Source organism: Electrona antarctica (genome assembly GCF_951216825.1).
Source record: "Electrona antarctica genome assembly, chromosome: 1".
Taxonomy (NCBI): domain Eukaryota; kingdom Metazoa; phylum Chordata; class Actinopteri; order Myctophiformes; family Myctophidae; genus Electrona; species Electrona antarctica.
The window spans coordinates 33,930,195-33,953,285 of NC_136806.1; the positions used below are offsets into that span (position 1 = coordinate 33,930,195).

Sequence of the window (23,091 nt, forward strand, 5' to 3'; positions counted from 1 at the left end):
ATTGTGCGTGCGTGAGAAATGAGAGGTGTGGCGTGGTGCGTGGTAAAAGGTCAAATTGCGTGACTCTCACTCTCAAAGCGTGAGACTTGGCAGCCCTGCACAACACAATGTTGGGTCAAACCATGTGACCTCCATTGGAAATGCATTGGGCCGCTGGGCGGCCATGACACAACACCCAACGAGCACAGAGAATTGCATGAAAGGTGTGAGCTCAGCCTTAGGCCTCACTCAGACCTTTACTGCATTGCTGTATGCTTGTTGGATGAATGTTGTGTAGTGTCATGGCCGCCCCAATGCATTTCCAATGGGAGTCACATGGTTTGACACAACATTTGTGTTGTATGAGGGGGAGGGGCACAGTCGAAACACAGCCGAAAGCCATACAACAGCTTGTAGTCCAAAATGTGGACTACAAACCATGTGACTTCCATTGGAAATGCATTGGGCGGCCATGACACTACACAACATTCATCCAACAAGCATACAGCAATGCAGTAAAGGTCTGAGTGAGGCCTAATAGATCTCCATATATGGAGCTGACCTGTTCTGAAATTCCATATGTTGATCATTCCCCATCCATCCTACCTCTTTGATGTCACCCTTTTGGCTGATACCTGTCCATTTAAACTCTAGACGGGCCTGCCCCAAAGTTATTAGTGCCCGGCAGCCGGCGGAAACTATAGAGTTCTCAACAGGCACGGAAATTAAGGCCCAGCCCTAACTGGGCCCTCATCAAACTCTGTACACTCAAGACACTGCCCCCGCTGCCACACTAGAGTTCTCATCAGGTCCGAAAATTAAGGCCCGGCCTAGCCCTGGCTGTGATAATTGAGAAACCATTTTGGAATGCTATTATCTCTGTTATTTAGGCAGCTTTGCAGCATATGTGGCAGCGGTGGCCGAACGGATTGCGGAGCGGTCTTGATACCGGAAGGTCGCCAATTCGAATCAGCGGTCCGACACCACTGAAGTGCCCTTGAACAAGGCATTGAACCACTACGATGAAATGTTCTATGAGCAGGGCCTGGCTGGAAACAAGTTCTTGAGCTTAGCCCAGATACCCTGGGTAAATATAGTAATCATTTCATTTCATTTCATCTCCAATCTGATAATGCTGTTGTTCATTCAGTAATGTTTGGGTTTATAAACATGTCTTTTGATGTTGTTCATAGGCCGTTATTCATCAAACCCACGTAACAAACACGAATTAAATTGGAATGTAAAGAAAAAAATAATAACGAGAGAACCCACTTGTCCCACTGACTAACCGATACATGACGCCATTTCCTTTGACACAGAATGAACCTCAAGCTGTAAAAAAAAGAAAGAAAGAAAGAAACAGTCCGGAGTGGCTTCTCATTGGTCTAGAAATATGGAATCAGATGACGTATTTACTTCCGGTTCCTAGTGCCTTAGAAAGGGTTACTTTCGGTCATTTCCCAGTCACTGGCAGGAGACCCAGTAACCGTTAGACCCGGGTGTACAACACGGCCGCTTCAAGGTAAGAATGTGACCTGCCTGCCCGTTTAAGCAGAGGGTGGGGGGCACTCTAGGTAATCTGATTACAAACGTGATCCCATTTAGATCTGTGTAAGCGTTCATTTATCTGGATCGTATTGAACTGGATTTAGAGTTTCCAGTCATGATTAGCATCGTCGCTATGTATGATGATGAAAGCAACGTGTGTGTGTGGCCTCTTCAATGTATTATGTTATGTAGCATAATATTTTGTATTATGCTACATTTTATTATTTAATTAGTAATAGGCAGGTAATAGGTAATAGGCAGTTGGAAATCTGATTCGTGCGATCTAGCATTGTTGTTCCTGACTCTGTGATGCTGATAATGTGTCATCCCTCCCTTCCTGCAATGTAACGTCTTTGATTGATTGATTGATTGAAGAATTTATTAACAGTTTGCAGAATTACAGTACATTTCAAGCACAAACTCAATACAAAGGCTGTTAACTGTGAGTGGACGACCCAATTAAGCATTACACTTGTTTCCAACAGGGTCCACCATGTTCAAATCATCAAAACATTTAGAGACGTACAAATAGACACTTCTATAGACAGAACAGGAATTCATCAAAAAAGAATTCATCAAAAAGGAGGTAAAAAGGGAAAAGAAAAATATACAGTGAGGGGAAAAAAAGGGGGGGGCGGGGGGGGGGGATTCACGTTCAGCTCCGTTAAATTGTTTGTTTTCCTTGGAGGAGCTGCGTTGGGTCCCCAAGTCGGCTCCGTGGCCGTACCTTGAGTTGGCTGTGTGGCCGTGACCATCTCTTGTGTTGTCCTTGCGTTGGGTCCCCAAGTTGGCTCAGTGGCCATACCTTGAGTTGGCTGTGTGGCCGCGACCGTCTCTTGTGTTGTCATTGCGTTCGTGTTTGAGGGATTCCGATTTTACAGGGGCCAGTTTCGAATTGCAGCCGTCCGTAGGTGCCCTTTGAGAGCGGTTTTGAAAGAGTCAAGGGATTCGCATGTCTTAATGACAGTTGGTAGGGCGTTCCACATTTTAGTGGCATAGGAGCGAAAAGAATTTAGTCCCTTGTTTGTGCCGAATCTGGGTTGTACATGGTTCGTTGCACTCCCTCTGGTGTTGTGGGTGTGGACTTCGTTAACATTAAGGAAGTATCTAGACAGGTACATGGGTATCTTGGTGGTGTATCGAATCTTGTGGACCAGACCCATTGCAAGATGCTGTACTCTGTCGTCGACCCTAAGCCATTCCAGCCTGTCGAAGTGGGCAGGGGTGAGGTGGGTTCGGGGGGCTAGATCAAGTAGGAGCCTGACCAGTTTGTTTTGGGAAGTCTGGAGCCTGGTTTTAAGGGCCTTTGAGGTGCTGTGGTACCAGGAGGTGCATGCATAGTCAAAGAAACCCTGTACAAGGGCTCCTGTTAAGGTCTTCAAGGTGTTTTTGTTGACCAGTGAGGAGATCCTGTAGAGGAATCTTGTTCTATGGTTGACTTTTTTGATTACGTTGGTGGCCATTTTATCACCGGAAAGATTAGCCTCCAGGATGGAACCTAGGTAGGTAATTTCATCTTTACGTGTGATAACATTGTCACCCACTCTAACCAAGAAGCCATTTGCCTTGCTGAGATTACTAATAGAGCCAAAGAGAATGGATTCAGTTTTTCCCAGGTGTAAAGATAGTTTGTTATCAGCGAGCCAGGTGCAGATTCTACCGAGTTCAGAGCTGAGGGCATTTTCAACCTGCAGTTTGTCCCTGTCCGAGACCAGCAGTGCTGAGTCATCTGCGAACAGGAACAAGTTGCAGTCACAGGCTGAAGTCATGTCGTTTACATATATTAGGAACAGTAGAGGCCCTAGTATGCTTCCTTGTGGAACGCCACAGCTCACTGGGAGGGGGGGGGACAGTGTTCCGTTCACTTCCACCATCTGTTCTCTCCCCTCCAGGTAGGATTGCATCCAGCTCACTGATGTGCTATCGAAACCAATTGCTTTTAGCTTGTTAACCAGTATGGAGTGGTTCACGGTGTCAAAAGCCTTTTGGAGGTCCAGCATGACCATGCCGCAGTATTTGCCAGCGTCCACCTCTTGTTTGATGTGGTCGCTCAAATAGAGGAGGCATGTGTCAGTGGAGTGGGATGTTCTGAAGCCAGATTGGAACTCGTACAATAATTTATTAGTGGCAAGATACTTTTCAACCTGTTCATAGACTATTTTTTCCATCACTTTCGAGATGGAACTAAGAATAGAAATAGGGCGGTAGTTGCCGGGGTCTAATTTACTCCCTTTCTTGTGCAAGGGGGTTACTTTGGCCAGTTTGAAATCTTGGGGGACCTGTCCCTGTTTGATGGAGAGGTTTACTATGTGGGTGATGATTGGAGCTATAGAGATGGCTGAGTCTCTGAGAAATTTGGAGGGAATGTTGTCATGTCCTGTGGCCTTGTGGGGTTGGAGGGCACTCAGTTTCTTAATTACCTCATCAGTTGTTACCATAACTAGTTTAAAATCGTCTTTACAAACACCTAGGTTTTTGTAGAAGGTTGTAATGTGCTCTACACCAAAGAGCCCAGAGTGGGAGGGCAGTTTGTTAACCAGACTAGACCAGTCTAGACATGAGATCCTAATTAACTGTAGAACTAGACAGAAAAGATAATTTCCTACTGATCCTAAATGATGATGTTTAGACTGCTCGTATAGGCTACCTTAGAAATATGGCCAGAATATAGTATATTCAACTTAAACTTGCTGATCTTAAAGTGGGCTTAAAACATTTTTAATTTCTGAGTCACCATCTCTCTCCTTTAACAATCAGAACATAGAACATACATTTTCAGGTGGGTCACCAGTTTAATCCAATCAGGAAAGCGAGAACCCATTCATCAGCTTGAATTTAATATTATCTTCCCTTTCATATTTGTTTCATCACTTGCAATTTCACGTTTTTATCCCTCAGGAGTTCTCTCTCGAGTCTCTCCTGATGGGATGAGATTGACCTGGAACTATATATTTGACTATTTACTAAAGAGCTGGAGAGACCGGAATATAGTTTAACATATTTTAACATAATTGTTCCATCATGGTTATCGGAGTGGCCTCTGTCACCTGACCAAACCAATATACTTTTCTTGAGATCAGACATTTTAAGGATGACATATTACATTGAATTTAAGAGTTTATTTGTATTTGCTTGCTATCTTACAGTCACATTATCAGTTATCTTTGCTCAAGTCAATGTTCAGTGTTCATCCCACGATCCTGTTATATTTCATGATATACAATACACACGTTTTTATTTAGGCCTACATAATGTCAGTCAAGTTTGAAGTACATCGCACACAGGGAGACCGATGGTCCATAATTCCTCGGATTCCTCCTAACATTGTGCATTTGTGCAGCTGCATTCCTGTACCATTCCAGTGTTCAAACTGTTCATCCTTCCTGGCTCTGTAATTTGACTCCATATTTTAAACCACAGAACACGTATCATCCGATTTGGCAATATAATCTAGGTTAGAGGTTATGCACCGATTGAGCTCGACTCAGAATGACACCTCACTGACCACCGAGTGGGGTGAGCCTGACTGGTGATGTCATTGGTCATCTGTGAGTCTCATCATGTTGAACATTGGCCAGTGTGTTGATTGTCATTGTTTGCCTGTGATCCTTGTCATGCTATTGGCCAGCAGTTGGTCTGGGCAGTAGGGCTGTGTCTTCACCATGCTTCACCTCATACACAATACAAAGTTTATTTTTTATTTGTTTATATTTATTTATTTATTTGGGCACAGCAGGTTATAAGATACACAATTCTACTTGTGTCATTGTTAAATCATAGTTTTTTTTTGTTCTGTTTTTAAAGACGAGGAAAATACATCCAACAACAAAGCAAGAGGGGGAAAAAAACAAACCGACTGAGGACAAATTTGATTAAGTAACTACCTAAAAGTGACTTCCTTGGAACATTGCGTCAGAGATTATTGAGAAATACAAGGAGAGGAAAGACACCTGCATTATTGATAGACACACCCTTAGTACAAATATGTGGTGTGTGTGTGTGTGTACTACGGTATGTCAGAGGGCGACTACTGAATACACTGGCATAGTCACTATAGTCTTCCAAGTGTCAACATGCTGCTGTCAGGAAAATGGTGTGGAACGAATGAAAGGGTGAATATAAATGTAACACGCTTTGTAAATTAGCTTAGTCAGTTTGAATTGGCTCTGAAACCACCTTCCTCTAATCACAGAGCTGACAACATGTGACTAACAAACGATCACAAATTAAATGCTGAATCTCCTTTTCTTTGAGGTTTCTTTTTCCTTGTTACTTTTATCTACTAAATGTTATACATAGTAAAATATTTGTTTTTTTTATTCCAGTTTTAGATCCGAGTGTTGTTTGGTGCATGGGCCAGCTGGATATATTTATTTGTGAGCTTTAAAACCACCGTCTCTGACGAACCTCCGTGCTCCTCAAATCCAGTCCATCGCCCTCCCCCCCCCAAAAAAACCCGGCAGTACGGTTCTGTCGGTACTTGAAGTGCCTCCAACATGGGTCTCCAGTCAGACTCTGTTCTCCACTCCGTCCTCCTGCTCCCCCTACACCTCCTGGTGTGGTTGTACTCTTTCCTGTCCTTCCTTCCCTGGTACTACATCACCCATGCTGGGCAGCGGCAGGCCCAGTCGAAAAGGGTCAAGGCCCACTCCACTTCGGGCCGCGCAGAGGGGCCCTATCGCTGCATGGACCACTTTGAGTCCCTGGCCACTGAGGACTTCCCAGGCAAGGACACCCTGGATAAACTGTTTGAACATGCCGTGCAACGTTTTGGACAGTCGCACTGCCTCGGCACCAGAGACGTCCTCAGTGAAGAGAATGAGCCACAGCCCAGCGGTAAAGTATTTAAAAAGGTACGCAATCCCGTCTTTTAGTGAGTTGCATTTTAAAAAACAAAACGATCCTTCAGAGACAATTAATGGGTTATTGTGTGAGATAATTTAATGTTAAAATGGTGTGTACATCTAGCCCAAACCACACCAATGCTGCATGCCATGCAACTTCCACAAACAAGCCTACATACAATTTGATATGTTTTGGTCATTGGACCTTTTATGCATGTTCCAATCATGGAGCCAAGCACATAATTTAACACAATAGGGTCAATCAACACTTAGAAGGGGGGAACTGATGACTGATGGGGGAACAGACTGATGACTGATGGGGGAATTGATGATTAGAACTGATGACGACTCATCAGTTTCACAATCAACATTAACTTCTGTATATGATGCGTGAAATAAGGTATATTAGTAAATAAACAAGACTGGGCAATTCAATTAATAAAACTGCTACATAAAAGGTCAAACCAGTATTGGTGACGTACAGAGTGTAAATGGTGCATAGCAACACTTTCATAGCATGATTAATGACTGTGAAGACGTCTAATGAGTACCCCCACCTTCCAGCTGATCTTGGGAGAGTATCGCTGGCTGTCCTACCAGGATGTGGACACTCTCGTCAACCAGTTTGGCAGTGGACTGGCAGCGCTGGGACAGCAACCTAAAAGCAAAGTGGCCATCTTCTGTGAGACCAGAGCGGAGTGGATGATCACCGCACAGGCCTGCTTTAGACGCAACTTTCCCTGTAAGGAAGAATGTCAATCTCCGGCACCGTTGGCCCGATCCATGCCAAACTTTGCACACACACTCCCTGGATGCCAACGACGAACCTCTGCCCCAAATATTCCTCAACGGCCTGTTATAGCGCCACCATGAGGCAGATTTAGGCAAAAAACATTTCTGTAGATTACTCATACACATTTTATCCATACATCACACAATTCGGTATACACTATCTCCATAGTCATGTGATCAACACGGATCTGCACCATTTCCCATCTTCCTTCCTGATTGGCTAAGATCCGCTTACATGATTTGTCCGTTTCCAACAAAATGCCACAAATCACAAACAGTGTGGAATTTCCGTGAAATTATACACGCACATTTCCACTAGGCTGAGGACGACATGACACAATTTGTTTTCCAAACCAGCCTCATGGTGGCGTTATAACAGGGCAATTCCTGTTTTTACCTATAACTGCATCGATCTGTGTACAACTTTGTATGCACACTCCCTAGAGGCCATGGAAAAACATTTTCCCTGCATCCCTCCACATCTGCCGGTTATAGCGCCACCATGAGGCCGATTTCTGCAAAACACATTGTTTATATTAGTCGCACAGATTTCATCCAAATCTCATGCAAATCGGTATACATGATCTCTGTAGTCATGTGATCAAGACAAGTCTGTTTGCTTTCTCAGATTCTACACTGATTGGCTAAGATTGCCTTCCAAAGTTTTCAGGAGTGGCCCGTTTTGTACAAAATGCTGCACATGTCCTGCTCATCCAGAATTCTATCCTCAGAGATGCTATGAGTGATCTGGCTCTGCATTTCCTCAACAAAATGAAGAAAATTGTTGCAAAAAACAAACAAACAAACGTTTATATCACTCCTAAACATTTTGCCAAACATCACACACACTCCTATCCTCCTGGTGGAGACCTGTGCCCAGAAGGGCACTTTTTCTAGTTATTACTAACCTAGCAGTCATTTAACTGCCTTCTGTTTTATGGCTGCTGCTTTTGCTCTTATTAATCTGTCGTCACTCTACAGTGGTGACATTTTATGCCACCCTTGGAGAAGATGCAGTGGCATTTGGACTGAACGAAACCGGAGTCACACATCTCGTCACCAGCGTTGAGCTGCTTGAGACTAAACTGAAGGTGAGCAGACATCCATCCACAATCCACATCAACAAACTTAACACACTACTCCAGTATGATCTGTGTATGTTGTGGGATCCCAAGCGATAAGGATGTTGAAGTTTTGCTTCAATTGCAGCATTTGTAAAGTGAATTACATCTGTTTTACATCACTACAATGTTTACTTGGGAACTTCAATTCAGAGGCTTATTTGATAGACAGGTTCCACTACCTGCCACTGCCACTACCCAAACAACAACAAAAGGGGACGCAATTATTCAAAGTTATTATTTAGAAAGACTCAGCTTGACTCGGGTCATTGTGAGCTGCTACTGGTCCATGGCTGACTCGGTAGTTAAAATGCAAATGACTGTTCAGAGCAGCCGAATGTAGCACCCATCCACAGAGGCTCAATTGAATCGGAAAACACAGTTCCGTTATTGTTCCGTCGTCTTTGTCAGTGTACTTTGGGTTTTCAAGCTGGTGTGTGGTTTCAGCTTCGATGATCCTAATCTGACACGCCGACATTTGCAACAATGATCACATTTATACATTTGAAATTTGTAACTGTTTGGCTACAGTAGCCTCTTTAAATATTTATTAGTCATTACAAAGGCCATTGCGTGTCATGAGACTGGGTGTGGTTGACGGTCACAGAGAGATGACAAACGGCTCTGAATCATCCTAGTGTTTGAAAATTTGGTCCGTGTTATTAAAGTTTTTATATACCTGGAGATATTTTCACCTGAAAATCTTAGAACCCCTGGTCTAATGGATGCAGTATGAATTTGTAGCTTGCTCATAGGGAACATGGGAAATTACAGTAGGTAGAAAGTAGGGTTGTCCCGATCTGATCACGTGATTGTAAATCGGGCCCGATCATGGCATTTTAAAAGAACGATCCCTAGTAGCAATATCCATATCATGATATTAGACTGGATATTGTCTGTGATTTTGGATATTGTGATATGGCATAACGGTGTCCTATACAAATATAAATATATTTTGATGGGAAAAATCGGTATCAGCATATACTCAAAATCTAATCGGATCAGGAGCAAAACACGTGATCGGGGCATCCCTAGTAGAAGGTAATGTTTCAGATTCAGCAGCCAGCTTTTTGCCGATGGGGTCCCGGTTTGAGTAGAAACCCAAAACTATAGTTTAGTTAGTTGTATTGCTTCCTGTACAATGCACAGACTCAGCCTTACATGATCACAGCACAATCATTTCTCTGAAATATGATAAAATCTCAACATGATAGTAATTGACACGATGCACATTTTCCGTAAAAGACGATTGGCTGACTGACCACCGAAACCATCAGCGACCGCGATCTGATGAAGACATCCCCTTTAGCTAGGCTGAAATCTGATGCCAATTGTCTACAAGTGAACATCTTTATCGTGTGATGTCGGGCTTTGTGGTGATCTGTTCTGTCCTCGCTTCTTCTTCTCTCTCTGTACAGAGTGTGCTCTCACAGATCCCCACATTGAAACATGTGATCTGTGTGGACCAGAAGAGGGCAAGCAGCACTGAAGTGTACCCAGCAGGGCTCACCATCCACAGCATGCAGGCGGTCAATGAGCTGGGGGCCCAGCCCGAAAACAGTGAGTGGTGCAGTGGTTCTCAAACTTTTTCATGTCAAGGACCCCCCCCCCCCCCAATTGACACTAATTAGCCTGCGGACCCCCATTTGAAAAGAGTCCCATAAGAGAAGATGTTTACGGCTCTAGCAGAGATTCTCAACCCGTTTAATTTCAAGTTTTTCACTGTTAATTTAACTCTGAGAGTGTACAAATGGACCCGTTGGGGTCCATTTGGTTCTATTTATACACTCTCTGAGTTACAGACCCACAAGGGTCCATTTGGTTCCATTTGTACACTCTGAGTTAGACCCATAAAGGTCCATTTGTACACCCTGTGTTACAGACCCATAAGTGTCCATTTGGTTCCTACTTCCTAACTACCAGTATCTCTAATTTAGCTAGGGACCCCATGGAACTCCCTCAAGGACCCCTAGGGGTCCCTGGACCCCACTTTGAGAACCAATTTGGTATATAGTGCACTGGTTCCCAATAGTGGGTCCGGACCCAATGTTGGGTCACAGACACATTTTTATGGGTCCCTTATTTTTTGGATTCCTACATTAAAAAAAACATCTTTAAAAAATAATCAAATATTTTCATGATTTAAAAATAAAATGCAATGATTTTTTTCTTCAATATGAAGAAATCAATGAAATTCCATAAATTAGAAAACAAGTAGTGAAAATAGCCGATCTACAAGCTTGTGTGCTTGTGGATCTGCTATTTTCTAGTTTGGGTCCAGGGGAGACATCAAATGTCTTGTTTGGGTCATGGGCTAAAAGGTTTGGGAACCACTGGCATAGTGTGTGAGCTTGGTTGTGATTCAAAGACAAAAACTTCATAATGCACATCCTACGTGCATTATGGGGGGGAAGACACGTGCAGAATAGAACTACTCCCTTTAAAATGCTCAAATTTCATTAATATGAATCAATAAAATAACATTGAAATAAAAATACATTTAATGTAGTTGCTGCTGTGAATAACAATTGTGAACCCTTATTTTGTTTCATGCGCTTGGTTGTGATACACAGCTAGGCATCTGAGAGATATAAATTGGAATTTGTCTGCGCACAGCTCTTTTTTCCATTGTTATTAATGGCAGCCCGAGTAATTTCATGATGCCAATTCAACTCTTACTCGCTTTCTTCATTGTCCACTGCAGACGGCACCCTTGTTGTAATATATTGAAGATTAAATAGTACAGCCACTGGTCAAATGCAGGTCAGATGAGAGTAAATCGATACAGATACTGGTCATGACACGTACAGGGTCAAACAGTCTGTCCCTGTCCTTACAGGGACAAACAGTCTGTCCCTGTCCTTACAGGGTCAAACAGTCTGTCCCTGTCCTTGTGTATCGATGACTCATGACTGACAGGAGATGGACAGCACAGACGGGATCAGAATCTGTGCTGGGCATTCAGTCATGAGATAAAGGGAAAGATGCATATTTATATTATCTAGGTGAACTTTTTTTTAAAAACTATATTTCTTTATTCAGGGAGAAGTACAGAGTTAGGTTTACATCATTATTATTATTGGTGACATTCCCCCTTTTTGTTTGTGCAACCTTTCCCCTTAGGTTGGGCAGAATGACCAAGAGTGGTCACACTTGCCCAGCCTACCCTCCCGTTCTCTAGGTGAACTTCTAATGTTCTAAAATACTGTATATGAGTTGTGCAGTCACAGTGGGTCAGTGACATGATGACATCTCATGTGTTTTGGGCTTGCAGTATCTTTGACAAAGTACTAGACTTGAGCATGGTGTCACAAGCATATCTGTTCTGTATGCTTACGAAGAAGATGAGAGTAAATCATTACAGATAACGGGCAAACGGATGCAGATACCTCCAATATTTAATTATGACGGTATGCGGGAGCTCACATGCGGTATAAAGAAGGCCACGAGTGATGATTCTCTCTGACCTTAGTGACCGATCCATAGTGACCAACCAGTCAGTCTGCAGTGTTTTCAAGTCACCTTTTGGTATTGCCGCAGCTCGCAGAACCTTGACCGAAGTGATGGCAAAAACGTACCTTGGGAACCAACTATGGAATTAAAATGGTTGAAAATCACTGCTAGAGCCGTAAAAAAATCTTCTCTTATGGGGGGTCTCTGGCATATCTTTTCAAATGGGGGTCCGCGGGCTAATAAGTGTCAATGTGGGGGTAATTAATTACAAGCTTGACTATTTCTGGTATTAATCGTATGACAAAGTATAGGGCTTAATGATGACTGTTTGTCCTCACACAGTGAGCAGGCCAGTGGTCAGGCCAGAGCCCTCGGACCTGGCTGTGGTGATGTACACCAGCGGCTCCACAGGCAGACCCAAGGGAGTCATGATCGTCCACAGCAACCTGATCGCTGGAATGACCGGCCAGTGTGAGCGCATCCCAGGACTAGGGTGAGTATCAGACATTTGACTAAACTCGGCAGCAAAAGTTCGGAAACTTAACTTTGGTCCGTTATTTCTCCACTTTAATGATACCAATTGGTATTGTATTTTAATCGTTTATTAGTCACCTTTACATCGAGGTATAGCTTGCAAGGATCGGGCGATCGTGGAATGAGCAACACGGCTAAATGTGTGGCTAGCGCCTCCCAAAGAATTGCCAAAATGGCAAGTGGTTGGTATTCACCCTTGCTTTGAGTTGCTTAGTGCAGTGGTTCCCAAACTGTGGAGCGTGCACCCCTTGTGGTGCGTGAGTGCCTTCTAGGGGGTGCACGGCATGAAAAGGCTAATGGTGGTGGTATGTTATTTTAAATATATTATGAGAAATCGAGAGTAAATCAATGAATAAAACATATTTTGGGGGGCATTTTTAAGCCTTTATTTGAAAGTCATGGAAAATCTGCTACAGTATAAATTCACTCTGAACAAAATATACTTCTAGAATCTACCATATAGATTGGGGTAAAATTACAAAGTATGTTAAGTAAGGGATAATATCTGGCTAGGTGGTCATTGTCGGGAGATAATTGAGTTTAACCACTGAGACGAAGCCGAGGTTGTTAAACCCCCTGAAGGTGAATTATGTCCCGACAATGACCACCTAGCCAGATATTATCCGCTTATTACATGGCTACCTAACATAAATTAATACATTGACCCAAAACACAACAAAAAAAGTATTCCATAAGTTCGCGCTGGCTGCGTCTGCCCAGCTGCAGGGCTGGAGCACTGTCTGAAAACAAGGAAGTGAGTTGATCAAATAGAATCCATTTTCGGGTCCTGCTTCGTCTATTTCTCTCTCAAATGTTTAGCTGTAAATTACATTGTGTGTCACTAGTGTGTGTGTGTGTGTGTGTGTGTGTGTGTGTGTGTGTTTACATGGCTGTCATGTTGGAAACAGCAGTAAATCAAGCGGGGCGCAGCCGCGCAGCTGGTGCTCAGAGGGTTTGATTAGGCAGTGGTCTGTTATACAGTGGAGCGGTCATTATGATGAGAACTCACCGCTGAATTAAGCGATTGACCAATCAGAATCAAGCATTCAACCAAGCCATGTAATAATACAATATAACTAGCACATCTGCAGTGCTTGGAGGTGGTCTCCCGACTCCACAGTCCACATTGAGAAATGTAGACCATGCATTGCTGTCGGGTAGGACAGTGACACCTACTGGTTGATAGTCATTCAAAGCAGACACGCAGCAGATTTTAGACACTTGTTGCTGCCACCATCTTTCTTCTTAGTGTAGTTCAGACATTGTGACAATGGGCTCTATGCACACGGTGATGCCATTTTGAAAATAACTTGGGCCCCTTCCCTACTTCCTTCGCAGGTGTTACTGATGATACTAATGCAGGGTCTGTTCCATTGTGGTCAAACAGAGTCAGGGTGCTGCTACTGTGCATGTTGGCTCACTGGAAACACCTACACCAGTGGGTCTCAAAGTGTCCTTGAGTGGGGTTCCAAATGGACCCGTAAGGGGTTCCATTTGTACACTGAGTTATGGGGGTCCTTGAAATTAAAAAGTTTGAGAACCACTGCACACTAAATGGAACAGAGCCTTAACCCATTTAGACCTGAGGACGCATCTGTGTCGCCTTATAGCTTTTTAACCATTATTTTAAATGTTAGCTGTTAAATTAGCAAATCTACAAGTTCATAGTATGGCACAGAATGCCGTACTATGAAAATCGTGAAAATGTGGCCACATCTTTGAATATATATTCTTTCACAGCGCATGTTTTTAACTCATCTCTTTGCTTCTGGGGGGGTCCCTGGAACAACATATTTTCAGATGGGTGTCGGCGGCCAAATCATTTTTGGGCTCCTTGACATGAAATACCTTGAGCACCACTGATATAGAAACATAGGTTTTTCAGAAAACTATCATGATTTCGAAGACATTTGTAGAATCTTTTCTCAGTTCTTACTGGGTTAATTAGTATCATCGGTAAGTAGGGAAGCAGCCAAGAAGTAGTAAGAGTTATTCTGTGTGCATAGAGCCCATTACATGTCTGTCGAGAGATGCATACATGAAGTAAAAAGTAAACTTAACTTATTTACATTGTGCGATGGTGTGTGTATACAATACATTAAGCTCGACCGTGTGTTCTGCTAGGCCCCAGGATACATACATCGCCTACCTGCCCCTGGCTCATGTTCTGGAAATGACGGCGGAGATCTCATGCGTGACATATGGCTGTCGGATTGGCTACTCCTCCCCTCAGACGCTGTCGGACCAGGTACAAATGACACAGAATAACAACAGTACAGACGATTATTCCCAACTATTGACTCAACATGTGAAGATAAGTGGTATAGCTCAAGTACAAAATATGAAATATAGAATCTACACCATTACAAAGTAAATAGCAATATACTCTGTATACTGTATAATTTACCCTATAGATTGTACAGGCTGGTATAGCATTGTAGGTAGATGAATAAATATTATGTTGAAGGCATACTGGCATACACAGGGTAGTAGCATACGCTCCACAAATGCAATTCGACTTCTATCAATTGAATACATAATGCATTTACACTTGTTGAATTGAGTGCAAAGTGAAGTGTACAACTCGCACAGAGGCAAGAAGTATATACATTCACATAGCAGGATATTCTATACACATATTCTATTCACTTGTATTTATCTATTAGCAATGTTTTTCTCTTGTTTCCAGTCCACCAAGATAAAGAGGGGAAGTAAAGGAGACAGCTCTGTGCTCAAACCCACCCTTATGGCAGCCGTACCGGTACGAACCCTTGTTCATATACCACTTCTTACCTTTTGATTTCTATGTTCTGTACTGTGTCCTCCCTTTCGTCGACTAACAGTATCAAGGCCCGCCAAAATACATTTTAGTCGACTGAATCAACTGTAGATTTAGTCGACTAAAATCTTATGATATTTAGTTGACGCACTAAGACATTCCAGGTGACTAAAACTAAATAAACTATTCAAGAGACTATGACTAAAACTAAAATCAAAATATGCTGCCAAAATCAACACTGGTTCTATGTTTTGTGTCCTCCCTGTTCTCAGCTCATATCAATCACTCTTCGTCTTTTCCCCAACCAGGAAATCATGGATCGCATCAACAAGAATGTGATGAGCAAAGTGCAAGACATGAGTTACATTCAGAAGACGCTGTTTAATCTGGGTTACAACTACAAACTGGAGCAGATCAAGAAAGGCTACGATGCACCACTCTGCAACGCGTAAGAGAGCCTGTTCTGTCCTCGTTATGTTGCCCACAGGGTACAAAGAATTTGTGTAGTTCAATGGCAGACAAAGTATTCACATTTCCATTTCTTTATTGGCACACACCAAAAATGAACGCTTTAAGCGTGTTTCGGGCCAGCTATGAGCCTTCATCAGAGCATTCACAATAAGCGAATTCAAGTCATTTCAGTCTTAACCCAAAAAGCATTTCAAGCTATCTATAGTCATCATTCAGTCCATTGGGTGTCATAGTATTGTGTGTATATCCACTGCATTTCTCTTTGGGCTAATTTCTTTAGAATATTTCTCATTTAGAATTTGTGTAGTGTTCGCAATATAATTGAGTTACTCAATTTAACCATCGGTAATGAAGAACCCACGCCCCTCGGGCATTCAAACATTTTAAGGCCACCTTAATGACATCTGTCTTATCTGTCTCTACAGGCTGCTGTTTCGTAAGGTGCGATCTCTGCTTGGAGGACGGGTGAGGATGATGCTCTCGGGAGGAGCACCTCTGTCCTCGGCGACGCAGAGATTCATGAATGTCTGTTTCTGTTGTCCTGTGGGCCAAGGCTACGGTCTTACTGAGACCTGTGGAGCAGGCACCATCACAGAGGGTAAGAGTAACTAAAAGTGAGCAGGGAGATGACTAAAAAAAGTGGAGAAACTAAAAATGGAAATGGTCAGTAACTTACGATTGTCCGATCTCTTACACTTTACACAGTTGCCGACATCAGCACGGGTCGTGTGGGAGCTCCTCTCATTTGCTGTGAGATCAGACTCAGGGACTGGTCTGAAGGTATGGCTGCCCAGGCTGAGAGTTCTTGACATCATATGACGGCAAAATCGGGTCCCAGTACAGAATGCATTTTCCATATCACAGGACTTAACGTCTCTCCGTTGTAATTTTATACAGGAGGTTACACCACTAAAGACACGCCGCTCCCCAGAGGTGAGGTCATGATCGGTGGTCCCAACGTCACCATGGGTTACTACAGAAGTGAGGGCAACGATCAGGACTTTTTTGAGGATGACAAGGGCCAGCGTTGGTTCTGCACCGGTGATATAGGAGAGATCCACCCTGATGGCTGCCTTCAAATAGTGGGTATGTAACCTTTTTTTTAAAAACATACTTTCATTTGTTGTTGTTCTATCTAGGGCTGAACAATGAATCAACTAAAAGGACCATGTTTTGGCACATTTAGCTCACTGTATAGATCTCTAGAAGACACATACTGTATACTCGTTGCCAATTTTCTGTTTTCTTGGCCTTCCAAGAGATTGTTTTTTTCTAAACCAAATTAACTTGCAGATACTTGCTTGCTTGAGATAAGTAATCCTATACACCAAACAAAGGTGAAGTGTTCACTGTATAGTATACAGTGAACACCTTTTTGTTTGGTTATTGTTGCATTTTAATGCAGCTGAAGGAAAGCATTGATTTAAAGTCTTTCCAAAAGGTTTTACAAATTTATATTAAATGTCTGACTTCATCATGGTGACATGTATATTAAATACTTTGCCATACTTGGTAAAGTCTTCATTATTTGTAGTCAATGGGTAAACATTTAAATAGATATGTACTGTATGATGATAAATTATCACATTTTGTGGTAGTTAATAGTGTAAACAGAATAAAGGAATGACTAAACCAATCTGTGGAAAATATCAATTGTGATTAATTTCGCCAAATTCTAACAAACTTGGAAACAAATAATCTGATGGGACTCTCCTGAGAAGCATTATTCATACATAGTTTCATACACTATCTGTTGACCTACTCTACTACTACTTTCTTCATACTCGTGAGTCAAGTCATTTACACTATATTTAATATTTTATTATGTGATGTGATGAATTCATTTCATGTTTTATTTAGACCGTAAGAAAGACTTGGTCAAACTGCAGGCAGGGGACTATGTGTCCCTGGGGAAAGTGGAGTCGGCTCTGAAGACTTGCTCCCTAATTGACAACATCTGTGCATATGCAAACAGGTGAGTGAATCTATGGCCATCTGGCCATATTTGATGCATAAAAACATGTAGTGTACAGAATATTCTGTCTGTGCGTAAACATGGAAGGCTATCACTGTGTGTGGGCATCCGAGTGGAGACTTTCTTCATCTTTAAATATAAATACTTCAAACTGTATAGCTAACATGGCATATGCATAATAATTTTATATTTCGGATAATCTATGGGAGTACAGATTGTAAACTAAGGATCATTTTGCGCTGTGCCCAAAAGAACAGTGTGTGTACACACACACACACACACACACAAACACAACGTCCAGTCCCCGACGACACACCTCAAGTCCTAACTATTACTCAAAGTATATATTTCACTGTGTAGTTCATGATTTGAACACATACGCAGCAAATTAAATATGCAAGAATGATGCAACTTCTCCGCCCATTCGCATCGAGTCTCCCGAAGTAGAGGTGTGAATGCAACCTTAGTTAGTTAGCGGGGGGAAAGAAACGCTAAATAATAGAAATGGCTACTATACAAAACGGCTATAAAAAAATAAGCTTAATAGCCACTCTCTTTCTGGTCCCTGTCCTTGCAGTGAGCAGAACTATGTGATCAGCTTTGTGGTGCCCAACCAGAAGTGTCTGATGGAACTGGCGAAGCAGAGAGGCATAGCAGGCTCATGGGAAGAGATCTGCACCCACCCGGACATGGAGAGAGAGGTCCTGAAGGGCATTAAGGAAGTGGCTGCTACAAGTAAGATTTAAAAGCCAGCTGATATGGGATTTTTGAGATGGATAGATTTTATATCGCTTACCGATACGATGCCGGCATAGTAGATGTTTGTGCTGGAATTAAAGTACACCATTTTTATATGTGGATTTTGCACCGATATGATACAACAGAGCCCAACCAATAAACCGGCAGAGCTCGATTGATTGAAAACTTTATAAACGGTTTGCAAAATGTAAGATACGGTTAACAATAATGCTAAAAAGATAACACAAAATGCCCCCAGGGCTTGTTTCCATTGTGATCATACTGTATTCAATTCATCAAGACATATACACACAATATAAGAAATCATCAAGGTATTAGATAAGTGGATGATTGTAGTATTTAGTAATCACACACAATTCAAAAAAGTATTAACAATATAATATACAATGATATATGCAATAACTATAAACTAAGTCAACAGCCTGTTTTTTTTAAATAAATCTAAGCTACACTCTCCACGAAAATAAATACAATATATATATTAATTACTGAACTCTACCTCTCTGTTGCATCTTCTATTTCATCCATGTAGATAAACTCCAACGGTTTGAAATCCCAATGAAGGTCCATCTAAGCCCAGAGCCGTGGACTCCAGAAACAGGCCTTGTCACTGATGCTTTCAAGCTGAAGAGGACAGAGCTTAAGAAACACTACATCCAATATATAGAGAGAATGTATGGAGGTAAATAAATGTGACAATTGAACCTAGAGCTCCCTATTGCCACTGTTTAAATATGTAAATAACATTTCAGGTACCCATTTGAATTTCTCAAAGGACTTTGTGTACCGAAAATGTATGAACAAATGCTGAAACTGTATAGTTGTACTTGATTGGCTAAACTGTGCTGCTTTACATTTACTTTTTTTGCTTGGGAGAAGAGGTAAAGGGTGCAAGACCACAACGGCACTCAACTGCCATTCACTTCAATCTATTTGTACTGTTTTGTAATAGATATATTTCATCGGTGTATTTTGGGTTGTCTGCAGTCATTCCATCAAATATTAACATTAGTAGTTAATGACTTAAGTAGGTTTCTATTGGCCTTTGTTGAAGATGTTACTGTGCCTTGAGCCTATAGTACAGGTGTGCAGAAGCAGGTGGCTTTAGATCAAAAGGCTAGTAGTACAGTGACCCGTTACTGCCATGTGATGTTTACTAGGTGTTTTTAAACACATTTACACAAAGATTTGGCCCAGCCATGGGATATAGACTGAAGCTTGAAAGCACAGATTTGTTTTGCTCGTTGCCTATCCTGGCCAACCCACAATATTGCTTTATTTTGTACTTGTGTCAATGCATTGAGATGGTCAGACCAAATGTGTAAAACATAAACATGACTCAGGAAGATATTTAATTTATTCAACTGTCTTAGTATGAAGTTGTATAGAAGTCAACATCTGTCGAAACTGCTGTCTGTGAGCACCTTGAATTATTTATTAGAGTAAGTATTTTAAGCTAGTATCACTGGCATACTGTAAAGGTTTGCATATACCTCAGTTAATGAAGGTCTCAATGCTTTCTGAAGTGACATCTGTTCAATAGGATTTTCTTTGTAATTGTCTTGTAGAAATAACTAGACACTTGCGGAACATGAACTTTTAGCGGTTGTGTGTGTTCTGTAATACTGTTACAATTCTGTAATTATTCCATCATTAAGTCACATGCATTGTGAAATGTGGTAAATAAATGTCATTTTGTACTCAAGGTTATCAAACTTGTTTTATTTCTTTAATTACAAAACAACGTATAACAAAGTCAAAGCCGAACATCTTAATTTACACCATAATACAATAGAATTCTTGACACTGATCAGCTGTTCCAGTCTTGAAAGCGGAAACAGTCGCTGGCAATCTTCCATACAGGCTGGTCGCTGTTAGTCGAAGGCTGAGCTGTTAGGAGAAAGTTCTGGTTGAAGAAACGCTGCTTGTTCCCCTCAAATTTAACTAGTCCGCCAGTCACAACCAGCAATGTCGTCTGGCCTTGTGTAGCTTGTTCTGAAAATGAAGGGGAAAAAAATGTTGAAATCCAAATAAATTAGTTTAAGAATGCATTAATAAAACACTGGTTCTCAACCAATGGTCCAGGACCGCTACAGGTGGTCAATGGGAAAACATTTTAAATCTCTTGTTAAGTCCAAAAAGTTTCAAACTTTGTTTGGGCCGGATGGCACTTGAAATATGCTAGTGGTCTGAGTTCAAAGGTTTTTATTTAATATTTGGCTTTTCTGACTTGATAGTTTCAAGTGACGAGACATGCAGCAAAGGTCCGAGGTCGTCATGAACGGGACTCGACCCAGGACTCGGGTCTGACCTACCGCAACTGTCTAGCACAAAACATTATATTGTGACGTTTGAGAAATTCAGTAGGCTGCATTCTGTGCATTGACTGACATTACTAACCCTAACTTCAAATGTATTTGCAGATTATCGCAAGGGTTCGATATAACAATATCAAGCAACATATTCAAATCCATTCATGAATGTCCATTATAAATCGGTGAATAGATCTTGTAATTTTCTCCATTACATATCTCCTCCAATGCTCAGCCACTGCACACAAACTGGAGGTTCTGCTTTGTACTATAGAGCGTCGCAGTCCCATGCACTTTTCCCATAGATGTTTCAAAAAGTATTTATTTAAAGATAATGGGTGTGACAAGCCGTGCAGTAAGTACTGGGAGCTGATGCTAGGTGTTGGGCTTCTCCTCTGAAATCCATCTCCCAGTGCATGCAGCTGATACCAACAAGCCAGTCCAACTTAAATTACTTATATCAAGAACAACTAATTCCTAAGAAAGTACACCGTAGAGACAGTCATGGCGATATTGAGTGTTGATTCTCACCATGAATAGGCTGACAGTCCAGTGTCTGAACGTTGAACTCACTGGACGGCAGGGACTCAAAAAAGTCGCTCAGCGCGTCCACACCCGACACTGCATTTCCATTCCACACCAAGGTTGCTTTGTCCAGGTAGAGTCGTGTTAAATTCTGTGTTCAAAAATAGAGGGTGAGTAGAGAGAGATAGAATAAGAGTAAGATAAGGACAAATACCATACAACATGTAATCCATATTGTACTAGGCCAGTGGTTCCCAATCCCAAAGTGGGGTCCAGGGACCCCCAGGGGTCGATCGAGTTCCAGGGGTTCCACAGCTAAATGATAGTTTGGAACCAAATGGACCTTTATATGTCTGTAACTCTGAGTGTACAAATGGAACACTCAGAGTTAAATTAACATACATTTTTATGCCATTAAATGGCAGTCCGTAGACTAATTCATATTAAACGGGTGGTACCCTTGAAATTAAATGGGTTGAGAATCACTGCTAGAGCCGTAAAATTCTTCTCTTATGGGGGTCCGCAAACTAATTAGTGTCAATTTGGGGGTCCTTGACATGAAAGTTTGGGAACCACTGTACACTAGTAGGCAACAAGTTCATATTTGCAAGCTCATCATGAAACAAAAAATCAACAACACTCACCCTCCTTTTCTTGTCCATGCAGTCGTAATAAATGTTGATGAATTCTTCCGAGTACCTACATGACTGGTCAGCATGTGTCCTAAAATCCTTGAGTGTGAGAAAGAATACATTTTTATTTTAGTCAGGCTCAAGTCAGGGAAATCATAGTGATTGTGCCACGGTGCACGGTGTGTTCGCCATTTAGAATACATGCCTATGTTGTATTTCGGACGGTAACCAAACAGGTACGGTCGCCCCTTTTCCATCTCGCCCCACTACTCTACCTAGCTGTAAATAACAAACATAATTCATGTTGGTGATTATATAAAAGGTATTATATATATTTTTGCATTGTTAAGTTCACTCTGTATATCCATGGGCATAATAGCATGACTATGCCATTACAAAACATGGGCTACATCAGGAGAAATGTTTTTAATAAAACGAAATTAACTGCTAGCAGTCACCGTCTCTGTCTCATGTTATTCTTTCTTGATTTGACAGAGTATAGAGATCGACTACTATACAATCAAATACATCTGTATATAAGATAATTTCAGGGAGGGAGGTAAATACTAAATTAATTGTTAACTAAATTATTTTCTTTCGCGGGGGCGAGTCGTATGGTATTCTTTGGGACGGACCAGGGCTAGGAGTAGGGACGGACCAGCCACGGTCGTCTCAACTACAAAAATGCTGCAGCTAGAGTCAAACTTGTTAAAACACCCATTTCTATAAAGATACCTATTTAGTACCATTTATATAGGACTGCCCCAAGTTCCAACTTCCAACCCCGTTGTGTGCTATTAATGAGTAGGCATATTAAAATTAGGCTTTACTACTTTAGCCATCAAGCTAGCTGGCTACTGAGGCATAAACATCATCACATTTCCCAACAACAGCACCTACCACTGTAACAGACGCCATGAGTCCGGGCTTCGGAATAACAGTTAAATAATTTAGTTAATATAAACACAAAATCAGTAGACGTGGAGACTTTTTCTTTCCCTTTCTGAATTATTTCGTCTTGTTGTCTTGTCTTGCTTGCCTTTCCCCTCCTCCTGTGTCCACACTACAGGAAGTAAACGTTGCATTTACTTCCTCAGGGGTCACAGAGTAATCTAGTAAGAGAGTGGCGACACTAACGTTGACTCCCATTGTAACAATGGAATGCGGAAGTGCTTATTCTATCTCAGTGGGATAGTTCCACGTGTCGCCAGCAGGTCGCCAGTCGCCACTCTCTTACTATTCCACTCGGAGGGGTCACTGACTACAACCTACAACCAGACATCCTTCAAAGTAAAAGCGTTATTTTTTGTGCCCCTTCAACATTTCCAATTAATCGAGCGACATTAACCTTTATCTTGAAAGGAAGA

At 41.9% G+C, this 23,091-nt stretch overlaps 2 protein-coding genes across 2 annotated transcripts; one reads left to right on the plus strand and one right to left on the minus strand.

Moving 5' to 3' along the window:
- Positions 1–1,400: 1,400 nt before the first annotated feature.
- acsl4a (acyl-CoA synthetase long chain family member 4a) lies at positions 1,401–19,960 on the plus strand. Its single transcript, XM_079501091.1, has 15 exons — positions 1,401–1,501; positions 5,853–6,380; positions 6,936–7,113; positions 8,145–8,254; positions 9,703–9,844; positions 12,080–12,230; positions 14,396–14,519; positions 14,961–15,032; positions 15,359–15,498; positions 15,947–16,119; positions 16,227–16,301; positions 16,419–16,607; positions 17,382–17,496; positions 18,074–18,231; positions 18,788–19,960. Exons 2-15 carry the CDS (start codon positions 6,024–6,026, stop codon positions 18,943–18,945), a joined length of 2,142 nt encoding a protein of 713 aa, XP_079357217.1. The 5' UTR covers positions 1,401–1,501; positions 5,853–6,023; the 3' UTR covers positions 18,946–19,960.
- On the minus strand, positions 19,542–22,800 carry nxt2 (nuclear transport factor 2-like export factor 2). The gene is made up of 4 exons (XM_079501102.1): positions 22,625–22,800; positions 21,737–21,823; positions 21,099–21,243; positions 19,542–20,250 (listed from the first exon to the last, which is right to left on the minus strand). The coding sequence occupies exons 1-4, from the start codon at positions 22,640–22,642 to the stop codon at positions 20,066–20,068; spliced, it is 435 nt and encodes a 144-aa protein (XP_079357228.1). The 5' UTR covers positions 22,643–22,800; the 3' UTR covers positions 19,542–20,065.
- Between the last annotated feature and the right edge of the window lie 291 nt (positions 22,801–23,091).